The sequence below is a fragment of the Salvelinus namaycush genome, chromosome 7 (genome assembly GCF_016432855.1).
Source record: "Salvelinus namaycush isolate Seneca chromosome 7, SaNama_1.0, whole genome shotgun sequence".
NCBI lineage: Eukaryota > Metazoa > Chordata > Actinopteri > Salmoniformes > Salmonidae > Salvelinus > Salvelinus namaycush.
Window position 1 is genome coordinate 3,276,742 of NC_052313.1, and position 26,370 is coordinate 3,303,111.

General features: G+C 48.7%; 1 protein-coding gene across 1 annotated transcript in view; it reads left to right on the forward strand.

Annotated features, from left to right (window-relative positions):
* Nucleotides 1-26,370, forward strand: part of trpa1b (transient receptor potential cation channel, subfamily A, member 1b) — a 111,407-nt gene that overhangs the window by 20,908 nt on the left and 64,129 nt on the right. Inside the window, exons 3-6 of the mRNA XM_038996867.1 lie at nt 191-353; nt 746-921; nt 5,346-5,453; nt 20,989-21,097. Coding sequence (XP_038852795.1) covers nt 191-353; nt 746-921; nt 5,346-5,453; nt 20,989-21,097 — 556 coding nt within the window. The remainder of the gene's footprint in view (nt 1-190; nt 354-745; nt 922-5,345; nt 5,454-20,988; nt 21,098-26,370) is intronic.

The following is a 26,370-nucleotide window of genomic DNA, read 5'->3' on the forward strand; positions in this document are numbered from 1 at the left end:
GTCTCTATCGGTTCCTTACCTCTGTCCCCATCGGTTCCTTACCCCTGTCCCCATCGGTTCCTTACCTCTGTCTCCATCGATTCATTACCTCTGTGTCCATCGGTTCCTTACCTCTGTTCCCATCGATTCATTACCCCTGTCTCTATCGGTTCCTTACCTCTGTCCCCATCGGTTCCTCACCTCTGTCCAGTGGGCTCGGGGAGGTGATGTGTCCCAGCTGGAGGGCTTGGTGAGGAGAGACCCAGGGGTACTGAGGGAACAGGATGACTCTGGTGCCTCTCTGGTCCACCACGCTGCTGGTGCAGGAAACATCCCTGTTATCAGGTTCATCTGCAGCAACACACACAGAGATGGTGAGGCTCCCGCTCAGCGCCATGTCATTCTAGGGTTCTTCATCCCAAACGGCACCCTATTCCCTATGTAGTTTACTTCTTTTGACCAGGGTCCATAGGGTTCTGGTTAAAAGTAGTGCACTATTTATGGAATGTGATCCTATTTGGGACGCACACTAGAACATGGTTGGTCAACTGAGTTCTGTTTGATTTTTAAAATATGTATTACTTATCCTTTTCCTCTGCTTAATTGCGTGTGTGTGTGTGTGTGTGTGTGTGTGTGTGTGTGTGTGTGTGTGTGTGTGTGTGTGTGTACCGTCATTGTGCGTGTGTGTATGCGTCTGTTTATGTATGTGTCTGTTTATCCGGTGACTGTGTGTGTATGCATACGTTTCCTACCTCTGTCCTCCCAGAGTGGAACCTGTATGATGATGAGGGGTCTATGCCGCTGCATTGGGCCGTGGAGAGGAACCAGTCAGAGAGCTGCAGGGCTCTGTTAGAGCTGGGGGTCGAACCCAACGTCCTCAACAAGGCCTTGATGTCTCCTCTACACCTGGCGGTCAGCCACCAACACAACCACCTGGTCAAGGTGAGACACTGTGAGCCTTACTTAGCCTATACCGGCTCGTAACTTCCCCTTCCAAAACCCTCCCGGTTACACTATTCTCTCAGGGGAAAATATATGAATTTATGGTTGGATCAGAATCACAGTTATAATCATTGACCAGTACGGAGAATTAAGCAAAACCACATGTCCAAATCCTTATCTCTATTTAATGGCTAATTTAGGAAAGGGACTATTTTAGCTAGCTAGCCACCGGAGGACAATGACACAACGAGATGCAACAATTCAAGTTTTTTCTTCTGTCAATGACGTTTGGCTTCTGATGCAATGGGATTGATGTGAAGCCAAATCCAATCTGTCTTCCCTTGACACTTTTTTGTTGTTGGGTCAGGACCATTCACAGCTGAGCTCACTCAGTTTAGCTCAATGCTGATTGGCTATTATTTTTATAAATGTTTTATCAATGGTGGCCAAATTCTCACTGGCTTCCCATGCATTCAATGCTGCGGGCTACAACAATGTCATACTTTTTTTGACCAGACAGAATCAAATAGATGGGTTACACATGCTGAGACAGAGGGGGCGCTGTTTCATTTTCTCGGATGCTTTCTCCCCGGTGGGATACATTCAGCCTCTTGCAAATTGAAGGAAATGTATGAAACACAGAGACAAAAGATACATTATTTGTATGTGTTTTTTATTTTTTGCGAGTACATTTTTGTGGGGGAAGCCTGGCTTCCCTTGGCTTCCCTGAAAACCCACCACTGATTTTAATAGTAATGTTAAATTCTACACGTTGGCTGTTAAGCTAATTATATTATATGACTGTTGACTGTTGATTCTGACGGTAATGCCGTTTGTTTTATATGAAATTATTAGGTGGAGGTCGCTGGCTACAATGACATATTCAACCTTTGCTATAAAGTTAGAGAAAAAAATTGAGGAAAAAGTAACTTAACAAAACATGTTGACCTTGTATTTTTCAGTTTCCAGTCGTCTTGATATGACGAGGGCCCGTATCCACAAAGCGTCTCAGAAAAATTCTAAATTAGGATTTTTTGTTGTTGTCTTGAAACAGGTTTAAACAGGATTCCTAAGTGTAGGTTTTAGGACGATGTAAAATCACTGACCAGACACAAATCAAGTCATAAACGTTTATTTCAGCTGGTAATCACGACAGTTTGAGGTCATGCAAAGGAAAGATAGTGATGACGTTCATCGATAGTGTTGTAAATTGGGGGATAACCAATCACGATGAGGCATCGCCAGCTGTGAACTCTATAGCACACATTGCTTCAGACAACCGCAGTGTATGTGACGGTACATCACATTTTTCAATAGTAAAACATTTGAAATTATTTTCATCTGACACGATCACTTTGCCTACTCTTAATTATTGCCTAATATGTTGGCATGCAGAATGTTTTTTACCAATTCTGATGGTTGTTAAAAGCTGAATTTTGACAATAATTCCCATTATATCAACACACTCGTCATTTCTCCCGTTGTCACGCCCTGACCTTAGATATCTCTGTTTTCTATATATTTTGGTTAGGTCAGGGTGTGACTAGGGTGGGTACTCTAGTGTTGTTTGTCTAGGGTTTTGTATGTCTAGGGTTGTTGTAGGTTTAGGGGTTTTGTATTTCTATGTTGGCCTGATATGGTTTATCGTTGTCTCCAATTGGGCATCATATTTAGGCAGCCCTGTTTCCCACTTTCTGTTGTGGAATCTTGTCTATGTGTAGTTCCCTGTCAGCACTCGTTTGTATAGCTTCTTGTTTCGTTTTGTTATTTTGTTAGTTTGTTCAGTGTTCATTCTTTTAATAAATAAGAATGTACGCATACCACGCTGCACCTTGGTCCGATCCTTATAACGAACGTGACACCCGTTTAACGACTCTAATTCTCTAAGACACAGTAGACATCAAGCCATGCTGATAATGTTGAACACAATGTGGCAACGTTTGAAAGGCGTATCATTATCGTCTAACACATTTAAAGTTAAAATACTCCCTATTTGCCTTCAGTTGCCTAATTTATAGTCATGCCAAATTAAGACACATTTTTTAGAAATGTGATGTTGCGCTCCAAATGGATAACATGATGTACAGTTGAAGTAGGAAGTTTACATACATCTTAGCCAAATACATTTAAACTCAGTTTTCCCAATTCCTGACATTTAATCCCAGTAAAAACATTTCGGGTAGCCTTCCACAAGCTTCCCACAATAAGTTGGGTGAAATTTGTCCCATTCCTCCTGACAGAGCTGGTGTAACTGAGTCAGGTTTGTAGGCCTCCATGCTCGCACACGCTTTTCAGTTCTGCCCACAAATTTTCTATAGGATTGAGGTCAGGGCTTTGTGATGGCCAGTCCAATATCTTGACTTTGTTGTCCTTAAGCCATTTTGCCACAACTTTGGAAGTATGCTTGGGGTCATTGTCCATTTGGAAGACCCATTTTCGACCAAACTTTAACTTCCTGACTGATGTCTTGAGATGTTGCTTCAATATTTTTGGATATTTTTCATACCTCATGATGCCATCTATTTTGTGAAGTGCACCAGTCCCTCCTGCAGCAAAGCACCCCCACAACATGATGCTGCCACCCCCGTGCTTCACGGTTGGTATGGTGTTCTTCGGCTTGCAAGCATCCCCCTTTTTCCTTCAAGCATAACGATGGGCATCATGGCCAAACAGTTTATTTTTGTTTCATCAGACCAGAGGACATTTCTCCAAAAAGTACAATCTTTGTCACCATGTGCAGTTTCAAACCGTAGTCTGGCTTTTTTATGGTGGTTTTGGAGCAGTGGCTTCTTCCTTGCTGAGCGGCCTTTCAGGTTAGGTCGATATTGGACTCATTTTACTGTGGATATAGATACTTTTGCACCTGTTTCCTCCAGCATCTTCACAAGGTCCTTTGCTGTTGTTCTGGGATTGATTTGCACTTTTCGCACCAAAGTACGTTCATCTCTAGGAGACAGAACGCGTATCCTTCCTGAGCTGTATGATGGCCGCATGGTCCCATGGTGTTTATACTTGCGTACTGTTGTTTGTACAGATGAACGTGGTACCTTCAGGTGTTTGGAAATTGCTCCCAAGGATGAACCCGACATGTGGAGGTCTACAACAGGTCTTGGCTGATTTCTTTTGATTTTCCCATGATGTCAACTAAAGAGGCACTGAGTTTGAAGGTAGTCCTTGAAATATATCCACAGGTACACCTCCAATTGACTCAACTGATGTCAATTAGCCGATCAGAAGCTTCTAAAGCCATGACATTATTTTCTGGAATTGTCCAAGCTGTTTAAAGGAACAGTCAATTTACTGTAAGTAAACTTCTGACCCACTGGAATTGTGATACAGTGAATTATAAGTGAAATAATCTGTCAGTAAACAATTGTTGGAAAAATGACGTGTGTCATGCACAAAGTAGATGTCCTAACTGACTTTCCAAAACTATAGATGGTTAAAAAGAAATGTGTGGAGTGGTTTAAAAACGAATTTGAATGATTCCAACCTAAGTGTATGTAAACTTCCAACTTCAACTGTAGGTAATTACAAATTTGTGGAAAAAACATGTTTGGTGGGACAGGGGCATCTAGTAACCCAGTGGTCTGCCAGGGGTCAAGGGTCAATGGATCCAAGACATGAATGTATCACAGTGTGGGTGACCGAGTGTGGGTGACTGAGTGTGGGTGACTGAGCGTGGGTGATTGAGTGTGGGTGACCGAATGTGGGTGACCGAGTGTGGGTGACCGAGTGTGGGTGACCGAGTGTGGGTGACCGAGTGTGGGTGACTGAGTGTGGGTGACCGAGTGTGGGTGACTGAGTGTGGGTGACTGAGCGTGGGTGACTGAGTGTGGGTGACTGAGTGTGGGTGACTGATTGAGTGTGGGCGTAAATGATGTGGTCAGTCTGGGGTTAGGTGGCTGGAGAAACCTGAATAGAAAGGGTTTGCGTGCCACAGCCACGCATTGTGCTAAAGATGATTGAACCCGAGTACCCTTGGCTCTGGAACCTTGTTGGCTCTAGAACCTTGTTGGCTCTAGAACCTTGTTGGCTCTAGAACCGTGTTGGCTCTAGGACCTTGTTGGCTCTAGGACCTTGTTGGCTCTAGAACCTTGTTGGCTCTAGGAACTTGTTGGCTCTAGAACCTTGTTGGCTCGTAGAACCTTGTTGGCTCTAGAAACTTGTTGGCTCGTAGGACCTTGTTGGCTCTAGAAACTTGTTGGCTCGTAGAACCTTGTTGGCTCATAGAACCTTGTTGGCTCATAGAACCTTGTTGGCTCTAGAACCTTGTTGGCTCGTAGGACCTTGTCAGCCTTTCTGTTGTCTGTTCTGGGGTGACAATACCAGCTGTCCCTGTGGCAGGAAGCCGAGAGTGGAGAGAGGTTTTATGTATCACAAAAGGTCTCATTATTCCTGTGTGTGTGTGTGTGTGTGTGCAGCTCCTGTTGTCCCACTATAAGACAGAGTCTAACCTAGAAGGATGTCTGGGCAACACTCCTGTCATGTTAGCCTGCTCCATCAACAACACTGAGGCTCTCTCCATACTGGTGAGTATTCACACTGACATATGTACTGTACGTGGCTGTAAATGTACAGATATACAGTAAATATGAAACACATGATTGTTTTTAAAAGTTGAAACTTGCTGGGGCCATACTTGTGAACGTTATGAAAAGTTTAAGTTTAACCATCAAACGATTAAAAATGTTAGCATTTCCCATCACACAACCTGGCTCACTTAGCCCTATGCTAACTTCACCAGGTGGCCGTGATTATATCCGGATCTAATTCTGTATGAGCAAATGAAAATGGTCGACGTAGTTGGACGTGACGGAACACTTTTCTATCAGAGAGTTCTTAATTTATAGCAATAATAAGGCACCATCTGGTAATCAAAGTTACCAAAACGCATATCATTTTTCAGATGGATGATTATCTCAGTGTTGCGAGCCTGGCTCCAGATGATTTTAAACCGACAGTGCAACTCAGCCACCGACAGTGTAACTCAGCCTCCGACAGTATAACTCAGCCGCCGACAGTATAACTCAGCCACCGACAGTATAACTCAGCCTCCGGCCTCCGACAGTATAACTCAGCCACAGACAGTATAACTCAGCCTCCGGCCTCCGACAGTATAACTCAGCCACCGACAGTATAACTCAGCCTCCGACTGTATAACTCAGCCACCGACAGTATAACTCAGCCTCCGACTGTATAACTCAGCCTCCGACAGTATAACTCAGCCTCCGACAGTATAACTCAGCCTCCGACAGTATAACTCAGCCACCGACAGTGTAACTCAGCCTCCGACAGTATAACTCAGCCTCCGTCAGTATAACTCAGCCGCCGACAGTATAACTCAGCCGCCGACAGTATAACTCAGCCTCCGACAGTATAACTCAGCCTCCGACAGTATAACTCAGCCTCCGACAGTATAACTCAGCCTCCGACAGTGCAACTCAGCCACCGACAGTGCAACTCAGCCACCGACAGTATAACTCAGCCTCCGACAGTATAACTCAGCCTCCGACAGTATAACTCAGCCTCCGACAGTATAACTCAGCCTCCGGCCTCCGACAGTATAACTCAGCCACCGACAGTATAACTCAGCCTCCGACTGTATAACTCAGCCACCGACAGTATAACTCAGCCTCCGACTGTATAACTCAGCCTCCGACAGTATAACTCAGCCTCCGACAGTATAACTCAGCCTCCGACAGTATAACTCAGCCTCCGACTGTATAACTCAGCGTCCGACAGTATAACTCAGCCTCCGACTGTATAACTCAGCCACCGACTGTATAACTCAGCCTCCGACAGTATAACTCAGCCTCCGGCCTCCGACAGTATAACTCAGCCTCTGACAGTATAACTCAGCCACCGACAGTATAACTCAGCCTCCGACAGTATAACTCAGCCTCCGACAGTATAACTCAGCCACCGACAGTATAACTCAGCCTCCGACAGTATAACTCAGCCTCCGACAGTATAACTCAGCCACCGACAGTATAACTCAGCCTCCGGCCTCCGACAGTATAACTCAGCCTCCGACTGTATAACTCAGCCTCCGACAGTATAACTCAGCCTCCGACAGTATAACTCAGCCTCCGACAGTATAACTCAGCCTCCGACAGTATAACTCAGCCTCCGACAGTATAACTCAGCCACCGACAGTATAACTCAGCCACCGACAGTGCAACTCAGCCACCGACAGTATAACTCAGCCACCGACAGTGCAACTCAGCCACCGACAGTATAACTCAGCCTCCGACAGTATAACTCAGCCTCCGACAGTATAACTCAGCCACCGACAGTATAACTCAGCCACCGACAGTGCAACTCAGCCTCCGACTGTATAACTCAGCCTCCGACAGTATAACTCAGCCACCGACAGTATAACTCAGCCACCGACAGTGCAACTCAGCCACCGACAGTATAACTCAGCCTCCGACAGTATAACTCAGCCTCCGACAGTATAACTCAGCCACCGACAGTATAACTCAGCCTCTGACAGTATAACTCAGCCTCCGACAGTATAACTCAGCCTCCGACAGTATAACTCAGCCACCGACAGTATAACTCAGCCTCCGACAGTATAACTCAGCCACCGACAGTATAACTCAGCCTCCGACAGTATAACTCAGCCTCCGACAGTATAACTCAGCCTCCGACAGTATAACTCAGCCGCCGACAGTATAACTCAGCCTCCGACAGTATAACTCAGCCACCGACAGTATAACTCAGCCTCCGACTGTATAACTCAGCCACCGACAGTATAACTCAGCCTCCGACTGTATAACTCAGCCTCCGACAGTATAACTCAGCCTCCGACAGTATAACTCAGCCTCCGACAGTATAACTCAGCCACCGACAGTGTAACTCAGCCTCCGACAGTATAACTCAGCCTCCGTCAGTATAACTCAGCCGCCGACAGTATAACTCAGCCGCCGACAGTATAACTCAGCCTCCGACAGTATAACTCAGCCTCCGACAGTGCAACTCAGCCACTGACAGTGCAACTCAGCCACCGACAGTATAACTCAGCCTCCGACAGTATAACTCAGCCTCCGACAGTATAACTCAGCCTCCGACAGTATAACTCAGCCTCCGGCCTCCGACAGTATAACTCAGCCACCGACAGTATAACTCAGCCTCCGACTGTATAACTCAGCCACCGACAGTATAACTCAGCCTCCGACTGTATAACTCAGCCTCCGACAGTATAACTCAGCCTCCGACAGTATAACTCAGCCTCCGACTGTATAACTCAGCGTCCGACAGTATAACTCAGCCTCCGACTGTATAACTCAGCCACCGACTGTATAACTCAGCCTCCGACAGTATAACTCAGCCTCCGGCCTCCGACAGTATAACTCAGCCTCTGACAGTATAACTCAGCCACCGACAGTATAACTCAGCCTCCGACAGTATAACTCAGCCTCCGACAGTATAACTCAGCCACCGACAGTATAACTCAGCCTCCGACAGTATAACTCAGCCTCCGACAGTATAACTCAGCCACCGACAGTATAACTCAGCCTCCGGCCTCCGACAGTATAACTCAGCCTCCGACTGTATAACTCAGCCTCCGACAGTATAACTCAGCCTCCGACAGTATAACTCAGCCTCCGACAGTATAACTCAGCCTCCGACAGTATAACTCAGCCTCCGACAGTATAACTCAGCCACCGACAGTATAACTCAGCCACCGACAGTGCAACTCAGCCACCGACAGTATAACTCAGCCACCGACAGTGCAACTCAGCCACCGACAGTATAACTCAGCCTCCGACAGTATAACTCAGCCTCCGACAGTATAACTCAGCCACCGACAGTATAACTCAGCCACCGACAGTGCAACTCAGCCTCCGACTGTATAACTCAGCCTCCGACAGTATAACTCAGCCACCGACAGTATAACTCAGCCACCGACAGTGCAACTCAGCCACCGACAGTATAACTCAGCCTCCGACAGTATAACTCAGCCTCCGACAGTATAACTCAGCCACCGACAGTATAACTCAGCCTCTGACAGTATAACTCAGCCTCCGACAGTATAACTCAGCCTCCGACAGTATAACTCAGCCACCGACAGTATAACTCAGCCTCCGACAGTATAACTCAGCCACCGACAGTATAACTCAGCCTCCGACAGTATAAGTCAGCCTCCGACAGTATAACTCAGCCTCCGACAGTATAACTCAGCCTCCGACAGTATAACTCAGCCGCCGACAGTATAACTCAGCCTCCGACAGTATAACTCAGCCACCGACAGTATAACTCAGCCTCCGACAGTATAACTCAGCCTTTGACAGTATAACTCAGCCTCCGACAGTATAACTCAGCCTCCGACTGTATAACTCAGCCTCCGACAGTGTAACTCAGCCTCCGACAGTATAACTCAGCCTCCGACAGTATAACTCAGCCTCCGACAGTATAACTCAGGCTCCGACAGTATAACTCAGGCTCCGACAGTATAACTCAGCCTCCGACAGTATAACTCAGCCTCCGACAGTATAACTCAGCCGCCGACAGTATAACTCAGCCTCCGACAGTATAACTCAGCCTCCGACAGTATAACTCAGCCACCGACAGTATAACTCAGCCTCCGACAGTATAACTCAGCCACCGACAGTATAACTCAGCCTCTGACAGTATAACTCCGCCTCCGACAGTATAACTCAGTTTACTGATAGTTTAATTGAAAGTAAGGTACTTGTTACCCAGCAATGATTTGATAATGAGATAAAAATGGCTGCATTGGACCGTTTGTGTAATGTTAGCAAGTATGGCCCGCTTTGATTATAGAGCTGATATTTCCCTGATAACCAATCTTTCTTTTATGTATTTTTTTACCAGTAGATAATAAAAGGAAATAGCTTTTCTTGAGAAAGAGACAGTTCTACGATTGACAATTGTATGAAAATTGCATGACGAGACTGTCAATGCTACTGCAAACCACTGCCTCTTTCCCCTAACACATCTCTGTACCTGTTCTCTGTCCAATCCACTGCCTCTTCCCCCTAACACATCTCTGTTGCTGTTCTCTGTCCAAACCACCCCCTCTTCCCCCTAATGCATCGCTGTACCTGTTCTCTGTCCAAACCACCCCCTCTTCCCCCTAATGCATCGCTGTACCTGTTCTCTGTCCAAACCACCCCCTCTTCCCCCTAATGCATCGCTGTACCTGTTCTCTGTCCAATCCACCGCCTCTTCCCAATAACACATCTCTGTACCTGTTCTCTGTCCAATCCACCGCCTCTTCCCAATAACACATCTCTGTACCTGTTCTCTGTCCAATCCACCGCCTCTTCCCCCTAACACATCTATGTTGCTGTTCTCTGTCCAAACCACTGCCTCTTCCCCCTAACACATCTCTGTACCTGTTCTCTGTCCAAACCACTGCCTCTTCCCCCTAACACATCTCTGTACCTGTTCTCTGTCCAAACCACTGCCTCTTCCCCCTAACACATCTCTGTACCTGTTCTCTGTCCAAACCCCTGCCTCTTCCCCCTAACACATCTCTGTACCTTTTCTCTGTCCAAACCACTGCCTCTTCCCCCTAACACATCTCTGTACCTTTTCTCTGTCCAAACCACTGCCTCTTCCCCCTAACACATCTCTGTACCTGTTCTCTGTCCAAACCACTGCCTCTTCCCCCTAACACATCTCTGTACCTGTTCTCTGTCCAAACCACCGCCTCTTCCCCATAACACATCTCTGTTGCTGTTCTCTGTCCAAACCCCTGCCTCTTCCCCCTAACACATCTCTGTACCTGTTCTCTGTCCAAACCCCTGCCTCTTCCCCCTAACACATCTCTGTACCTGTTCTCTGTCCAAACCACCCCCTCTTCCCCCTAACACATCTCTGTACCTGTTCTCTGTCCAAACCACTGCCTCTTCCCCCTAACACATCTCTGTACCTGTTCTCTGTCCAAACCACCGCCTCTTCCCCATAACACATCTCTGTTGCTGTTCTCTGTCCAAACCCCTGCCTCTTCCCCCTAATGCATCGCTGTACCTGTTCTCTGTCCAAACCCCTGCCTCTTCCCCCTAATGCATCGCTGTACCTGTTCTCTGTCCAAACCCCTGCCTCTTCCCCCTAATGCATCGCTGTACCTGTTCTCTGTCCAAACCCCTGCCTCTTCCCCCTAATGCATCGCTGTACCTGTTCTCTGTCCAAACCCCTGCCTCTTCCCCCTAACACATCTCTGTACCTGTTCTCTGTCCAAACCCCTGCCTCTTCCCCCTAATGCATCGCTGTACCTGTTCTCTGTCCAAACCCCTGCCTCTTCCCCCTAATGCATCGCTGTACCTGTTCTCTGTCCAAACCCCTGCCTCTTCCCCCTAATGCATCGCTGTACCTGTTCTCTGTCCAAACCACCGCCTCTTCCCCCTAATGCATCGCTGTACCTGTTCTCTGTCCAAACCCCTGCCTCTTCCCCCTAATGCATCGCTGTACCTGTTCTCTGTCCAAACCCCTGCCTCTTCCCCCTAACGCATCTCTGTACCTGTTCTCTGTCCAAACGACCGCCTCTTCCCCCTAATGCATCGCTGTACCTGTTCTCTGTCCAAACCCCTGCCTCTTCCCCCTAATGCATCGCTGTACCTGTTCTCTGTCCAAACCCCTGCCTCTTCCCCCTAATGCATCGCTGTACCTGTTCTCTGTCCAAACCCCTGCCTCTTCCCCCTAATGCATCGCTGTACCTGTTCTCTGTCCAAACCCCTGCCTCTTCCCCCTAACACATCTCTGTACCTGTTCTCTGTCCAAACCCCTGCCTCTTCCCCCTAATGCATCGCTGTACCTGTTCTCTGTCCAAACCCCTGCCTCTTCCCCCTAATGCATCGCTGTACCTGTTCTCTGTCCAAACCCCTGCCTCTTCCCCCTAATGCATCGCTGTACCTGTTCTCTGTCCAAACCCCTGCCTCTTCCCCCTAATGCATCGCTGTACCTGTTCTCTGTCCAAACCCCTGCCTCTTCCCCCTAACACATCTCTGTACCTGTTCTCTGTCCAAACCCCTGCCTCTTCCCCCTAATGCATCGCTGTACCTGTTCTCTGTCCAAACCCCTGCCTCTTCCCCCTAATGCATCGCTGTACCTGTTCTCTGTCCAAACCCCTGCCTCTTCCCCCTAATGCATCGCTGTACCTGTTCTCTGTCCAAACCACCGCCTCTTCCCCCTAATGCATCGCTGTACCTGTTCTCTGTCCAAACCCCTGCCTCTTCCCCCTAATGCATCGCTGTACCTGTTCTCTGTCCAAACCCCTGCCTCTTCCCCCTAACGCATCTCTGTACATGTTCTCTGTCCAAACGACCGCCTCTTCCCCCTAATGCATCGCTGTACCTGTTCTCTGTCCAAACCCCTGCCTCTTCCCCCTAATGCATCGCTGTACCTGTTCTCTGTCCAAACCCCTGCCTCTTCCCCCTAATGCATCGCTGTACCTGTTCTCTGTCCAAACCCCTGCCTCTTCCCCCTAATGCATCGCTGTACCTGTTCTCTGTCCAAACCCCTGCCTCTTCCCCCTAACACATCTCTGTACCTGTTCTCTGTCCAAACCCCTGCCTCTTCCCCCTAATGCATCGCTGTACCTGTTCTCTGTCCAAACCCCTGCCTCTTCCCCCTAATGCATCGCTGTACCTGTTCTCTGTCCAAACCCCTGCCTCTTCCCCCTAATGCATCGCTGTACCTGTTCTCTGTCCAAACCCCTGCCTCTTCCCCCTAACGCATCGCTGTACCTGTTCTCTGTCCAAACCCCTGCCACTTCCCCCTAATGCATCGCTGTACCTGTTCTCTGTCCAAACCACTGCCTCTTCCCCCTAACACATCTCTGTACCTGTTCTCTGTCCAAACCACCCCCTCTTCCCCCTAATGCATCTCTGTACCTGTTCTCTGTCCAAACCACCCCCTCTTCCCCCTAACACATCTCTGTACCTGTTCTCTGTCCAAACCACCGCCTCTTCCCCATAACACATCTCTGTACCTGTTCTCTGTCCAAACCACCCCCTCTTCCCCCTAATGCATCTCTGTACCTGTTCTCTGTCCAAACCACCCCCTCTTCCCCCTAACACATCTCTGTACCTGTTCTCTGTCCAAACCCCTGCCTCTTCCCCCTAATGCATCTCTGTTGCTGTTCTCTGTCCAAACCACCGCCTCTTCCCCCTAACGCATCTCTGTACCTGTTCTCTGTCCAAACCACCGCCTCTTCCCCCTAACGCATCTCTGTACCTGTTCTCTGTCCAAACCCCTGCCTCTTCCCCCTAATGCATCTCTGTTGCTGTTCTCTGTCCAAACCACCCCCTCTTCCCCCTAACACATCTCTGTTGCTGTTCTCTGTCCAAACCACCCCCTCTTCCCCCTAATGCATCGCTGTACCTGTTCTCTGTCCAATCCACCGCCTCTTCCCAATAACACATCTCTGTACCTGTTCTCTGTCCAATCCACCGCCTCTTCCCAATAACACATCTCTGTACCTGTTCTCTGTCCAATCCACCGCCTCTTCCCCCTAACACATCTCTGTACCTGTTCTCTGTCCAATCCACTGCCTATTCCCCCTAACACATCTCTGTACCTGTTCTCTGTCCAAACCACTGCCTCTTCCCCCTAACACATCTCTGTACCTGTTCTCTGTCCAAACCACCCCCTCTTCCCCCTAATGCATCTCTGTACCTGTTCTCTGTCCAAACCACCCCCTCTTCCCCCTAACACATCTCTGTACCTGTTCTCTGTCCAAACCACCGCCTCTTCCCCATAACACATCTCTGTACCTGTTCTCTGTCCAAACCACCCCCTCTTCCCCCTAATGCATCTCTGTACCTGTTCTCTGTCCAAACCACCCCCTCTTCCCCCTAACACATCTCTGTACCTGTTCTCTGTCCAAACCCCTGCCTCTTCCCCCTAATGCATCTCTGTTGCTGTTCTCTGTCCAAACCACCGCCTCTTCCCCCTAACGCATCTCTGTACCTGTTCTCTGTCCAAACCACCGCCTCTTCCCCCTAACGCATCTCTGTACCTGTTCTCTGTCCAAACCCCTGCCTCTTCCCCCTAATGCATCTCTGTTGCTGTTCTCTGTCCAAACCACCCCCTCTTCCCCCTAACACATCTCTGTTGCTGTTCTCTGTCCAAACCACCCCCTCTTCCCCCTAATGCATCGCTGTACCTGTTCTCTGTCCAATCCACCGCCTCTTCCCAATAACACATCTCTGTACCTGTTCTCTGTCCAATCCACCGCCTCTTCCCAATAACACATCTCTGTACCTGTTCTCTGTCCAATCCACCGCCTCTTCCCCCTAACACATCTCTGTACCTGTTCTCTGTCCAATCCACTGCCTATTCCCCTAACACATCTCTGTACCTGTTCTCTGTCCAAACCACTGCCTCTTCCCCCTAACACATCTCTGTACCTGTTCTCTGTCCAAACCACCCCCTCTTCCCCCTAATGCATCTCTGTACCTGTTCTCTGTCCAAACCACCCCCTCTTCCCCCTAACACATCTCTGTACCTGTTCTCTGTCCAAACCACCGCCTCTTCCCCATAACACATCTCTGTACCTGTTCTCTGTCCAAACCACCCCCTCTTCCCCCTAATGCATCTCTGTACCTGTTCTCTGTCCAAACCACCCCCTCTTCCCCCTAACACATCGCTGTACCTGTTCTCTGTCCAAACCCCTGCCTCTTCCCCCTAATGCATCGCTGTACCTGTTCTCTGTCCAAACCCCTGCCTCTTCCCCCTAATGCATCGCTGTACCTGTTCTCTGTCCAAACCCCTGCCTCTTCCCCCTAACACATCTCTGTACCTGTTCTCTGTCCAAACCCCTGCCTCTTCCCCCTAATGCATCGCTGTACCTGTTCTCTGTCCAAACCCCTGCCTCTTCCCCCTAATGCATCGCTGTACCTGTTCTCTGTCCAAACCCCTGCCTCTTCCCCCTAATGCATCGCTGTACCTGTTCTCTGTCCAAACCACCGCCTCTTCCCCCTAATGCATCGCTGTACCTGTTCTCTGTCCAAACCCCTGCCTCTTCCCCCTAATGCATCGCTGTACCTGTTCTCTGTCCAAACCCCTGCCTCTTCAACCTAACGCATCTCTGTACCTGTTCTCTGTCCAAACGACCGCCTCTTCCCCCTAATGCATCGCTGTACCTGTTCTCTGTCCAAACCACCGCCTCTTCCCCCTAATGCATCGCTGTACCTGTTCTCTTTCCAAACCCCTGCCTCTTCCCCCTAATGCATCGCTGTACCTGTTCTCTGTCCAAACCCCTGCCTCTTCCCCCTAATGCATCGCTGTACCTGTTCTCTGTCCAAACCCCTGCCTCTTCCCCCTAACACATCTCTGTACCTGTTCTCTGTCCAAACCCCTGCCTCTTCCCCCTAATGCATCGCTGTACCTGTTCTCTGTCCAAACCCCTGCCTCTTCCCCCTAATGCATCGCTGTACCTGTTCTCTGTCCAAACCCCTGCCTCTTCCCCCTAATGCATCGCTGTACCTGTTCTCTGTCCAAACCCCTGCCTCTTCCCCCTAACGCATCGCTGTACCTGTTCTCTGTCCAAACCCCTGCCACTTCCCCCTAATGCATCGCTGTACCTGTTCTCTGTCCAAACCACTGCCTCTTCCCCCTAACACATCTCTGTACCTGTTCTCTGTCCAAACCACCCCCTCTTCCCCCTAATGCATCTCTGTACCTGTTCTCTGTCCAAACCACCCCCTCTTCCCCCTAACACATCTCTGTACCTGTTCTCTGTCCAAACCACCGCCTCTTCCCCATAACACATCTCTGTACCTGTTCTCTGTCCAAACCACCCCCTCTTCCCCCTAATGCATCTCTGTACCTGTTCTCTGTCCAAACCACCCCCTCTTCCCCCTAACACATCTCTGTACCTGTTCTCTGTCCAAACCCCTGCCTCTTCCCCCTAATGCATCTCTGTTGCTGTTCTCTGTCCAAACCACCGCCTCTTCCCCCTAACGCATCTCTGTACCTGTTCTCTGTCCAAACCACCGCCTCTTCCCCCTAACGCATCTCTGTACCTGTTCTCTGTCCAAACCCCTGCCTCTTCCCCCTAATGCATCTCTGTTGCTGTTCTCTGTCCAAACCACCCCCTCTTCCCCCTAACACATCTCTGTTGCTGTTCTCTGTCCAAACCACCCCCTCTTCCCCCTAATGCATCGCTGTACCTGTTCTCTGTCCAATCCACCGCCTCTTCCCAATAACACATCTCTGTACATGTTCTCTGTCCAATCCACCGCCTCTTCCCAATAACACATCTCTGTACCTGTTCTCTGTCCAATCCACCGCCTCTTCCCCCTAACACATCTCTGTACCTGTTCTCTGTCCAATCCACTGCCTATTCCCCCTAACACATCTCTGTACCTGTTCTCTGTCCAAACCACTGCCTCTTCCCCCTAACACATCTCTGTACCTGTTCTCTGTCCAAACCACCCCCTCTTCCCCCTAATGCATCTCTGTACCTGTTCTCTGTCCAAACCACCCCCTCGTCCCCCTAACACATCTCTGTACCTGTTCTCTGTCCAAACCACCGCCTCTTCCCCATAACACATCTCTGTACCTGTTCTCTGTCCAAACCACCCCCTCTTCCCCCTAATGCATCTCTGTACCTGTTCTCTGTCCAAACCACCCCCTCTTCCCCCTAACACATCTCTGTACCTGTTCTCTGTCCAAACCCCTGCCTCTTCCCCCTAATGCATCTCTGTTGCTGTTCTCTGTCCAAACCACCGCCTCTTCCCCCTAACGCATCTCTGTACCTGTTCTCTGTCCAAACCACCGCCTCTTCCCCCTAACGCATCTCTGTACCTGTTCTCTGTCCAAACCCCTGCCTCTTCCCCCTAATGCATCTCTGTTGCTGTTCTCTGTCCAAACCACTGCCTCTTCCCCCTAACACATCTCTGTACCTTTTCTCTGTCCAAACCACTTCCTCTTCCCCCTAACACATCTCTGTACCTGTTCTCTGTCCAAACCACTGCCTCTTCCCCCTAACACATCTCTGTACCTGTTCTCTGTCCAAACCACCGCCTCTTCCCCATAACACATCTCTGTTGCTGTTCTCTGTCCAAACCCCTGCCTCTTCCCCCTAACACATCTCTGTACCTGTTCTCTGTCCAAACCCCTGCCTCTTCCCCCTAACACATCTCTGTACCTGTTCTCTGTCCAAACCACCCCCTCTTCCCCCTAACACATCTCTGTACCTGTTCTCTGTCCAAACCACTGCCTCTTCCCCCTAACACATCTCTGTACCTGTTCTCTGTCCAAACCACCGCCTCTTCCCCATAACACATCTCTGTTGCTGTTCTCTGTCCAAACCCCTGCCTCTTCCCCCTAATGCATCGCTGTACCTGTTCTCTGTCCAAACCCCTGCCTCTTCCCCCTAATGCATCGCTGTACCTGTTCTCTGTCCAAACCCCTGCCTCTTCCCCCTAATGCATCGCTGTACCTGTTCTCTGTCCAAACCCCTGCCTCTTCCCCCTAATGCATCGCTGTACCTGTTCTCTGTCCAAACCCCTGCCTCTTCCCCCTAACACATCTCTGTACCTGTTCTCTGTCCAAACCCCTGCCTCTTCCCCCTAATGCATCGCTGTACCTGTTCTCTGTCCAAACCCCTGCCTCTTCCCCCTAATGCATCGCTGTACCTGTTCTCTGTCCAAACCCCTGCCTCTTCCCCCTAATGCATCGCTGTACCTGTTCTCTGTCCAAACCCCTGCCTCTTCCCCCTAATGCATCGCTGTACCTGTTCTCTGTCCAAACCCCTGCCTCTTCCCCCTAATGCATCGCTGTACCTGTTCTCTGTCCAAACCCCTGCCTCTTCCCCCTAATGCATCGCTGTACCTGTTCTCTGTCCAAACCCCTGCCTCTTCCCCCTAACACATCTCTGTACCTGTTCTCTGTCCAAACCCCTGCCTCTTCCCCCTAACACATCGCTGTACCTGTTCTCTGTCCAAACCCCTGCCTCTTCCCCCTAATGCATCGCTGTACCTGTTCTCTGTCCAAACCCCTGCCTCTTCCCCCTAATGCATCGCTGTACCTGTTCTCTGTCCAAACCCCTGCCTCTTCCCCCTAACACATCGCTGTACCTGTTCTCTGTCCAAACCCCTGCCTCTTCCCCCTAATGCATCGCTGTACCTGTTCTCTGTCCAAACCCCTGCCTCTTCCCCCTAATGCATCGCTGTACCTGTTCTCTGTCCAAACCCCTGCCTCTTCCCCCTAACGCATCGCTGTACCTGTTCTCTGTCCAAACCCCTGCCTCTTCCCCCTAATGCATCGCTGTACCTGTTCTCTGTCCAAACCACTGCCTCTTCCCCCTAACACATCTCTGTACCTGTTCTCTGTCCAAACCACCGCCTCTTCCCCATAACACATCTCTGTTGCTGTTCTCTGTCCAAACCCCTGCCTCTTCCCCCTAACACATCTCTGTACCTGTTCTCTGTCCAAACCCCTGCCTCTTCCCCCTAACACATCTCTGTACCTGTTCTCTGTCCAAACCACCCCCTCTTCCCCCTAACACATCTCTGTACCTGTTCTCTGTCCAAACCACTGCCTCTTCCCCCTAACACATCTCTGTACCTGTTCTCTGTCCAAACCACCGCCTCTTCCCCATAACACATCTCTGTTGCTGTTCTCTGTCCAAACCCCTGCCTCTTCCCCCTAATGCATCGCTGTACCTGTTCTCTGTCCAAACCCCTGCCTCTTCCCCCTAATGCATCGCTGTACCTGTTCTCTGTCCAAACCCCTGCCTCTTCCCCCTAATGCATCGCTGTACCTGTTCTCTGTCCAAACCCCTGCCTCTTCCCCCTAATGCATCGCTGTACCTGTTCTCTGTCCAAACCCCTGCCTCTTCCCCCTAACACATCTCTGTACCTGTTCTCTGTCCAAACCCCTGCCTCTTCCCCCTAATGCATCGCTGTACCTGTTCTCTGTCCAAACCCCTGCCTCTTCCCCCTAATGCATCGCTGTACCTGTTCTCTGTCCAAACCCCTGCCTCTTCCCCCTAATGCATCGCTGTACCTGTTCTCTGTCCAAACCCCTGCCTCTTCCCCCTAATGCATCGCTGTACCTGTTCTCTGTCCAAACCCCTGCCTCTTCCCCCTAATGCATCGCTGTACCTGTTCTCTGTCCAAACCCCTGCCTCTTCCCCCTAACACATCTCTGTACCTGTTCTCTGTCCAAACCTCTGCCTCTTCCCCCTAACACATCGCTGTACCTGTTCTCTGTCCAAACCCCTGCCTCTTCCCCCTAATGCATCGCTGTACCTGTTCTCTGTCCAAACCCCTGCCTCTTCCCCCTAACACATCGCTGTACCTGTTCTCTGTCCAAACCCCTGCCTCTTCCCCCTAATGCATCGCTGTACCTGTTCTCTGTCCAAACCCCTGCCTCTTCCCCCTAATGCATCGCTGTACCTGTTCTCTGTCCAAACCCCTGCCTCTTCCCCCTAACGCATCGCTGTACCTGTTCTCTGTCCAAACCCCTGCCTCTTCCCCCTAATGCATCGCTGTACCTGTTCTCTGTCCAAACCACTGCCTCTTCCCCCTAACACATCTCTGTACCTGTTCTCTGTCCAAACCACTGCCTCTTTCCACTAACACATCACTGTACCTGTTCTCTGTCCAAACCACTGCCTCTTCCCCCTAACGCATCTCTGTACCTGTTCTCTGTCCAAACCACCCCCTCTTCCCCCTAATGCATCGCTGTACCTGTTCTCTGTCCAAACCACCCCCTCTTCCCCCTAATGCATCGCTGTACCTGTTCTCTGTCCAAACCACTGCCTCTTCCCCCTAATGCATCTCTGTACCTGTTCTCTGTCCAAACCCCTGCCTCTTCCCCCTAACACATCTCTGTACCTGTTCTCTGTCCAAACCACTGCCTCTTCCCCCTAACACATCTCTGTACCTGTTCTCTGTCCAAACCCCTGCCTCTTCCCCCTAACACATCTCTGTACCTGTTCTCTGTCCAAACCACTGCCTCTTCCCCCTAACACATCTCTGTACCTGTTCTCTGTCCAAACCACCGCCTCTTCCCCATAACACATCTCTGTTGCTGTTCTCTGTCCAAACCACCGCCTCTTCCCCCTAACACATCTCTGTACCTGTTCTCTGTCCAAACCACCGCATCTTCCCCCTAACACATCTCTGTACCTGTTCTCTGTCCAAACCACTGCCTCTTCCCCCTAACACATCTCTGTACCTGTTCTCTGTCCAAACCACTGCCTCTTCCCCATAACACATCTCTGTACCTGTTCTCTGTCCAAACCCCTGCCTCTTCCCCCTAACACATCTCTGTACCTGTTCTCTGTCCAAAACCCTGCCTCTTCCCCCTAACACATCTCTGTTGCTGTTCTCTGTCCAAACCACCGCCTCTTCCCCCTAACACATCTCTGTACCTGTTCTCTGTCCAAACCACTGCCTCTTCCCCCTAACACATCTCTGTCCCTGTTCTCTGTCCAATCCACCGCCTCTTCCCCCTAACACATCTCTGTACCTGTTCTCTGTCCAAACCACTGCCTCTTCCCCCTAACACATCTCTGTACCTGTTCTCTGTCCAATCCACCGCCTCTTCCCCCTAACACATCTCTGTACCTGTTCTCTGTCCAAACCACCCCCTCTTCCCCCTAACACATCTCTGTACCTGTTCTCTGTCCAAACCACTGCCTCTTCCCCCTAACACATCTCTGTACCTGTTCTCTGTCCAAACCACCGCCTCTTCCCCCTAACACATCTCTGTACCTGTTCTCTGTCCAAACCCCTGCCTCTTCCCCCTAACACATCTCTGTACCTGTTCTCTGTCCAAACCACTGCCTCTTCCCCCTAACACATCTCTGTACCTGTTCTCTGTCCAAACCACTCCCTCTTCCCCCTAACACATCTCTGTACCTGTTCTCTGTCCAAACCACTGCCTCTTCCCCCTAACACATCTCTGTACCTGTTCTCTGTCCAAACCACTCCCTCTTCCCCCTAACACATCTCTGTACCTGTTCTCTGTCCAAACCACTGCCTCTTCCCCCTAACACATCTCTGTACCTGTTCTCTGTCCAAACCACCGCCTCTTCCCCATAACACATCTCTGTTCCTGTTCTCTGTCCTTTAGCTGAAGCACGGGGCACAGCTCAGTAGTCAGAACAAGCTAGGCCACTTCGCCATCCACACAGCTGCTTTCGCAGGCGCAAAGAAAGCCATGGAGGTCATCCTCAAAGCTGGTACGTCTTTACCATGAGAACAATAAAGGACTGCATTTACTTTTCCACGTTTTCTATGGGTACTACTGTAAGGATAATCATAAAATATGGTATCTGTTAAATGTTTTTCATTAGGTCTACGATTATGTGTCCCCTCCCCCCTATTACCATTGCATAGTTACCATCTGACTGTGTATCCAGGCGTGTCGTGCACACCAAAAAGTCTGAGGGGGCATAAAGTACATGAGGATAGTTGGGGTGGTCCGTAGGTTTGTAGGTTGGGGTGGTCCGTAGGTGGTCCCCCCCCCCCCGGTGACAGCCACTGTTGCATTCTGAAGATAACTTTAGCGCCGCCCTAAATAACCTGATTCAAATTTGACATAAACCCTCAAATCGGTATGTAACGACACGTTATATAATTGTTTTATTGACACTTTAGAGGTGATAAGTTGGACAAATTGGGTGAAAAAAAGCCGTTTCCCCATACAACATATCTCCCCTTTTCACTACCACTCAGTAGCCCCCCCCCACCCCACGAGTTCCCTTCACTGGAACTAAGGGGCCTAGCCCAAACCATGAAAAAAAGCCCAGGACCATTATTCCTCCTCCACCAAACTTTACAGTTGGCACTATGCATTGGGGCTGGTAGCGTTCTCCTGGCATCCGCCAAACCCATATTCATCCGTCGAACTGCTAGATGGTGAAGCGTGATTGATCACTCCAGAGAATTTCCACTGCTCCAGAGTCCAATGGCGGCGAGCTTTACACCACTCCAGCCGTAGCTTGGCATTGCGCATGGTGATCTTAGGCTTGTATGCGGCTGCTTGGCCATGGAAACCCATTTCATGAAGCTCCTGACGAACAGCTGTTTTGCTGACTGACGTTGCTTCCAGAGGCAGTTTGGAACACGGTAGTAAGTGTTGAAGTCAAGGACAGATGATTTCTATGTGCTATGCGCTTCTGCACTCGACGGTGACATTCTGTGAACTTATGTGGCGTACCACTTTGTGGCTTAGCCGTTGTTGCTCCTAGACGTTTCCACTTCACAATAACAACACTTACAGTTGATCGGGGCAGCTCTAGTAGGGCAGAGATTTGACGAGCTGATGAAAAGTGGCATCCTATGACGCTGCCACTCAGCTCTTCTGTACGGGCCATTCTACTGCAATGTTTGTCAATGGAGATTGCATGGCTGTGTGTTCGATTTTTATGCACTGGTCAGCAACGGGTGTGGCTGAAATATACAAAACCACTCATTTGAAGGGGTATCCACATACTTTTGATATCGTATCTATGTACAGCTGCCAAACACGGAGGAGAAGAGCAGATGCAGGTTTGAATTTAAATTAGCCACTACGGTGTCTTCTTCGTGGATGTACATTGTAGCTCACCAGCATCTAAAACTCTTGGTTTGGAATGTAATTACAGTGGGGAGAACAAGTATTTGATACACTGACGATTTTGCAGGTTTTCCTACTTACAAAGCATGTGGCCCGCCCCTGTGAAGAGACATGGGTAATAAACTTTAATAAACTTAAACTTTTCAGACACACCCCTCTCCCTCCACTATATAAGCCATTGACAAAAATATAACCTTCTGTTCCGGGTACATTAGGATGACGATCCGATGTCAGAATGGTTCAGATAATAACTACAGAACTAAGCCAACATCAGCATGAGCTTTGGTTGTGAATGGTATGAACTTTGAACTCGTATTCACTATAGAAGTGATACCTCCTAGCTGTTGAGTTAGCAACAGCTGCTGCAAACGCAGGCTAGGAAGGACATACAGAGTATCCCGTCTACTACACAATGACGTTACTACAACGTAACCAATTTACCAGCAGAGGCATTCTTCAAAGGACAAAGGAATCGGTTGGGCAACACGGCCTTCCATCTACCACCAACCTACCTACCGAAGCACAGCTCAGAGTAAATCTTTTTTGCATTTTCCTTTTCCAAATGGGCGGTAATTTAGAATGCATAAGATATTGTATTTACGATAGCACAGCTTCGCCCTTTGTCCCTCAGTCTTCCCGCTCTTTCACTCAAATCCAGCCCCTTTTCTTTTGTGTAACAAGCTGTCATACCTGTTCCGCCCGCTAGGGACGTTTTCCTTTATGACGTAATTTGTAATCAAGGTATGATTTATTCCGTGTATATGTAATTCTGTGTGATTAGTTAGGTATTTAGTAAATAAATAATTAAACCCAATTTTGTATTGCTGATTCAACTTGTTAGCAAGGGTTCGTGAAGATAACCAAGAATTTACAACTTTCAGATGAGACTGAAATAAGTTGACGATTAATATTGACTGCTATTGATGTAAAATATTATTAGGTCTTTAAGAGTTTATTCGGAAGATAACAGCTCTATAAATATTCTTTCATGGTGCTCCTCCTCTCTAGTTAATTACATTTACATGATTAGTTCAATCAGGTAATATTAATTACGGAGAAAGTATTTCATAGAATAGCATGTCATAACACTTAATCCGGCATAGCCAAAGACACGACACCAGCGCATGTCCAGGCCCGTCTGAAGTTTGCCAATGACCATCTGGATGATCCATAGGAGGAATGGGAGAAGGTCATGTGGTCTGATGAGACGAAAATAGAGCTTTTTGGTCTAAACTCCACTCGCCGTGTTTGGAGGAAGTAGAAGGATGAGTACAACCCCAAGAACACCATCCCAACCGTGAAGCATGGAGGTGGAAACATCATTCTTTGGGGATGCTTTTCTGCAAAGGGGACAGGACAACTGCAAAGTATTGAGGGGAGGATGGATGGGGCCATGTATCGCGAGATCTCGGCCAACAACCTCCTTCCCTCAGTAAGAGCATTGAAGATGGGTCGTGGCTGGGTCTTCCAGCATGACAACGACCCGAAACACACAGCCAGGGCAACTAAAGAGTGGCTCCGTAAGAAGCATCTCAAGGTCCCGGAGTGGCCTAGCCAGTCTCCAGACCTGAAACCAATAGAAAATCTTTGGAGGGAGCTGAAAGTCCGTATTACTCAGCGACAGCCCCGAAACCTGAAGGATCTGGAGAAGGTCTGTATGGAGGAGTGGGCCAAAATCCCTGCTGCAGTGTGTGCAAACCTGGCAAAGAACTACAGGAATCGTATGATCTCTGTAATTGCAAACAAAGGTTTCTGTACCAAATATTAAGTTCTGCTTTTCTGATGTATCAAATACTTATGTCATGCAATAAAATGCAAATTAATTACTTAAAAATCATACAATGTGATTTTCTGGATTTTTGTTTTAGATTCCGTCTCTCACAGTTGAAGTGTACCTATGATAAAAATGAAAGACCTCTACATACTTTGTAAGTAGGAAAACCTGCAAAATCGGCAGTGTATCAAATACTTGTTCTCCCCACAGTATATGCTAACATGGCTAGTAGCTAACGTTAGCCAGCTGGAACCAGCTATATAGCACAAGTTCTCCATATGATGTTGAGAAACAGTGCATTGTGGGTAGTTCCGAAGATATCTGGATATAAGTTATTAAATAGGTTTAAAAACTTCAAAATATAATTATGTTTTTAGTTTGAGGTAATCAGATCGTAACTACAACTAAGTTACTAAGTCTTTAACTACACAGTGTTGTTACTTTGGTGAGTAAAACTCATGCTCCCTACCCTTTAACTCTAAAACCTTTTAAATGTAAAAAAAATTCTCCGTTGTCAAGAAGGGGGGCCGCTAAAATGTTTTGCTTGCAAGGCGGGGGACATTTTTGTTGTTGCTTGGAAGTAGGTACGCAGACCCGTGAGCCACTGCGGCCGCCCCCCCTTGATGAAGTCAGATTTTATTGTGGCCCACACCCCCCATCAACGTTGTCCATCTTTACACTGACTTGTACACGGCTGTCATTTTGTGTCAGAATGGTCATCCGCGGAGCCACACGAAAAAACCAGAGACCACGTCACGGACTCACTGTTTACCCAACCTGTTTACTCATCGTCATAACAGGACACTGGATGTGTTTAATCCAACAGCTAAATATTTGTGAAGGTTCTGTCGTTGTCAGATTTGGACCAAATGAGAATTCACATTCTTAAGGCCAGGCCAAGCCATATATCCACAGATGGCATGACTAAGGGGAAATGAGTTGAGTTAGAAGACTCGATGTTCGTCCACTTGTCATCCTAGTTTCCATTAAACTGAAAGAAAACAGAACACAGTTTAGAGATATTAACTTGAACAGGATATACCCTAATAACTTAGAAATTCAACTTAGTGTATCTACTTTATCTACTGTAAACAGAACAGCTTTCATGAAGTGTGTGGCCTCAACAGAACAGTTTTCCATGAAGTGTCTGGCCTCAACAGAACAGTTTTCCATGAAGTGTCTGGCCTCAACAGAACAGCTTTCATGAAGTGTCTGGCCTCAACAGAACAGCTTTCATGAAGTGTCTGGCCTCAACAGAACAGCTTTCATGAAGTGTCTGGCCTCAAGAGAACAGCTTTCATGAAGTGTCTGGCCTCAACAGAACAGCTTTCCATGTAGTGTCTGGCCTCAACAGAACAGCTTTCATGATGTGTCTGGCCTCAACAGAACTGCTTTCCATGTAGTGTCAGGCCTCAACAGAACAGCTTTCCATGTAGTGTCTGGCCTCAACAGAACAGCTTTCATGATGTGTCTGGCCTCAACAGAACAGCTTTCATGAAGTGTCTGGCCTCAACAGAACAGCTTTCATGAAGTGTCTGGCCTCAACAGAACTGCTTTCATGATGTGTCTGGCCTCAACAGAACAGCTTTCATGATGTGTCTGGCCTCAACAGAACTGCTTTCCTTGTAGTGTCTGGCCTCAACAGAACAGCTTTCCATGTAGTGTCAGGCCTCAACAGAACAGCTTTCCATGTAGTGTCAGGCCTCAACAGAACAGCTTTCATGAAGTGTCTGGCCTCAACAGAACAGCTTTCCGTATAGTGTCTGGCCTCAACAGAACAGCTTTCATGAGCTGTCTGGCCTCAACAGAACAGCTTTCATGAGCTGTCTGGCCTCAACAGAACAGCTTTCCGTATAGTGTCTGGCCTCAACAGAACAGCTTTCATGAGCTGTCTGGCCTCAACAGAACAACTTTCATGAAGTGTCTGGCCTCAACAGAACAGCTTTCATGAAGTGTCTGGCCTCAACAGAACAGCTTTCATGAAGTGTCTGGCCTCAACAGAACAGCTTTCATGGAGTGTCTGGCCTCAACAGAACAGCTTTCCGTGTAGTGTCTGGCCTCAACAGAACTGCTTTCCATGTAGTGTCTGGCCTCAACAGAACAGCTTTCATGATGTGTCT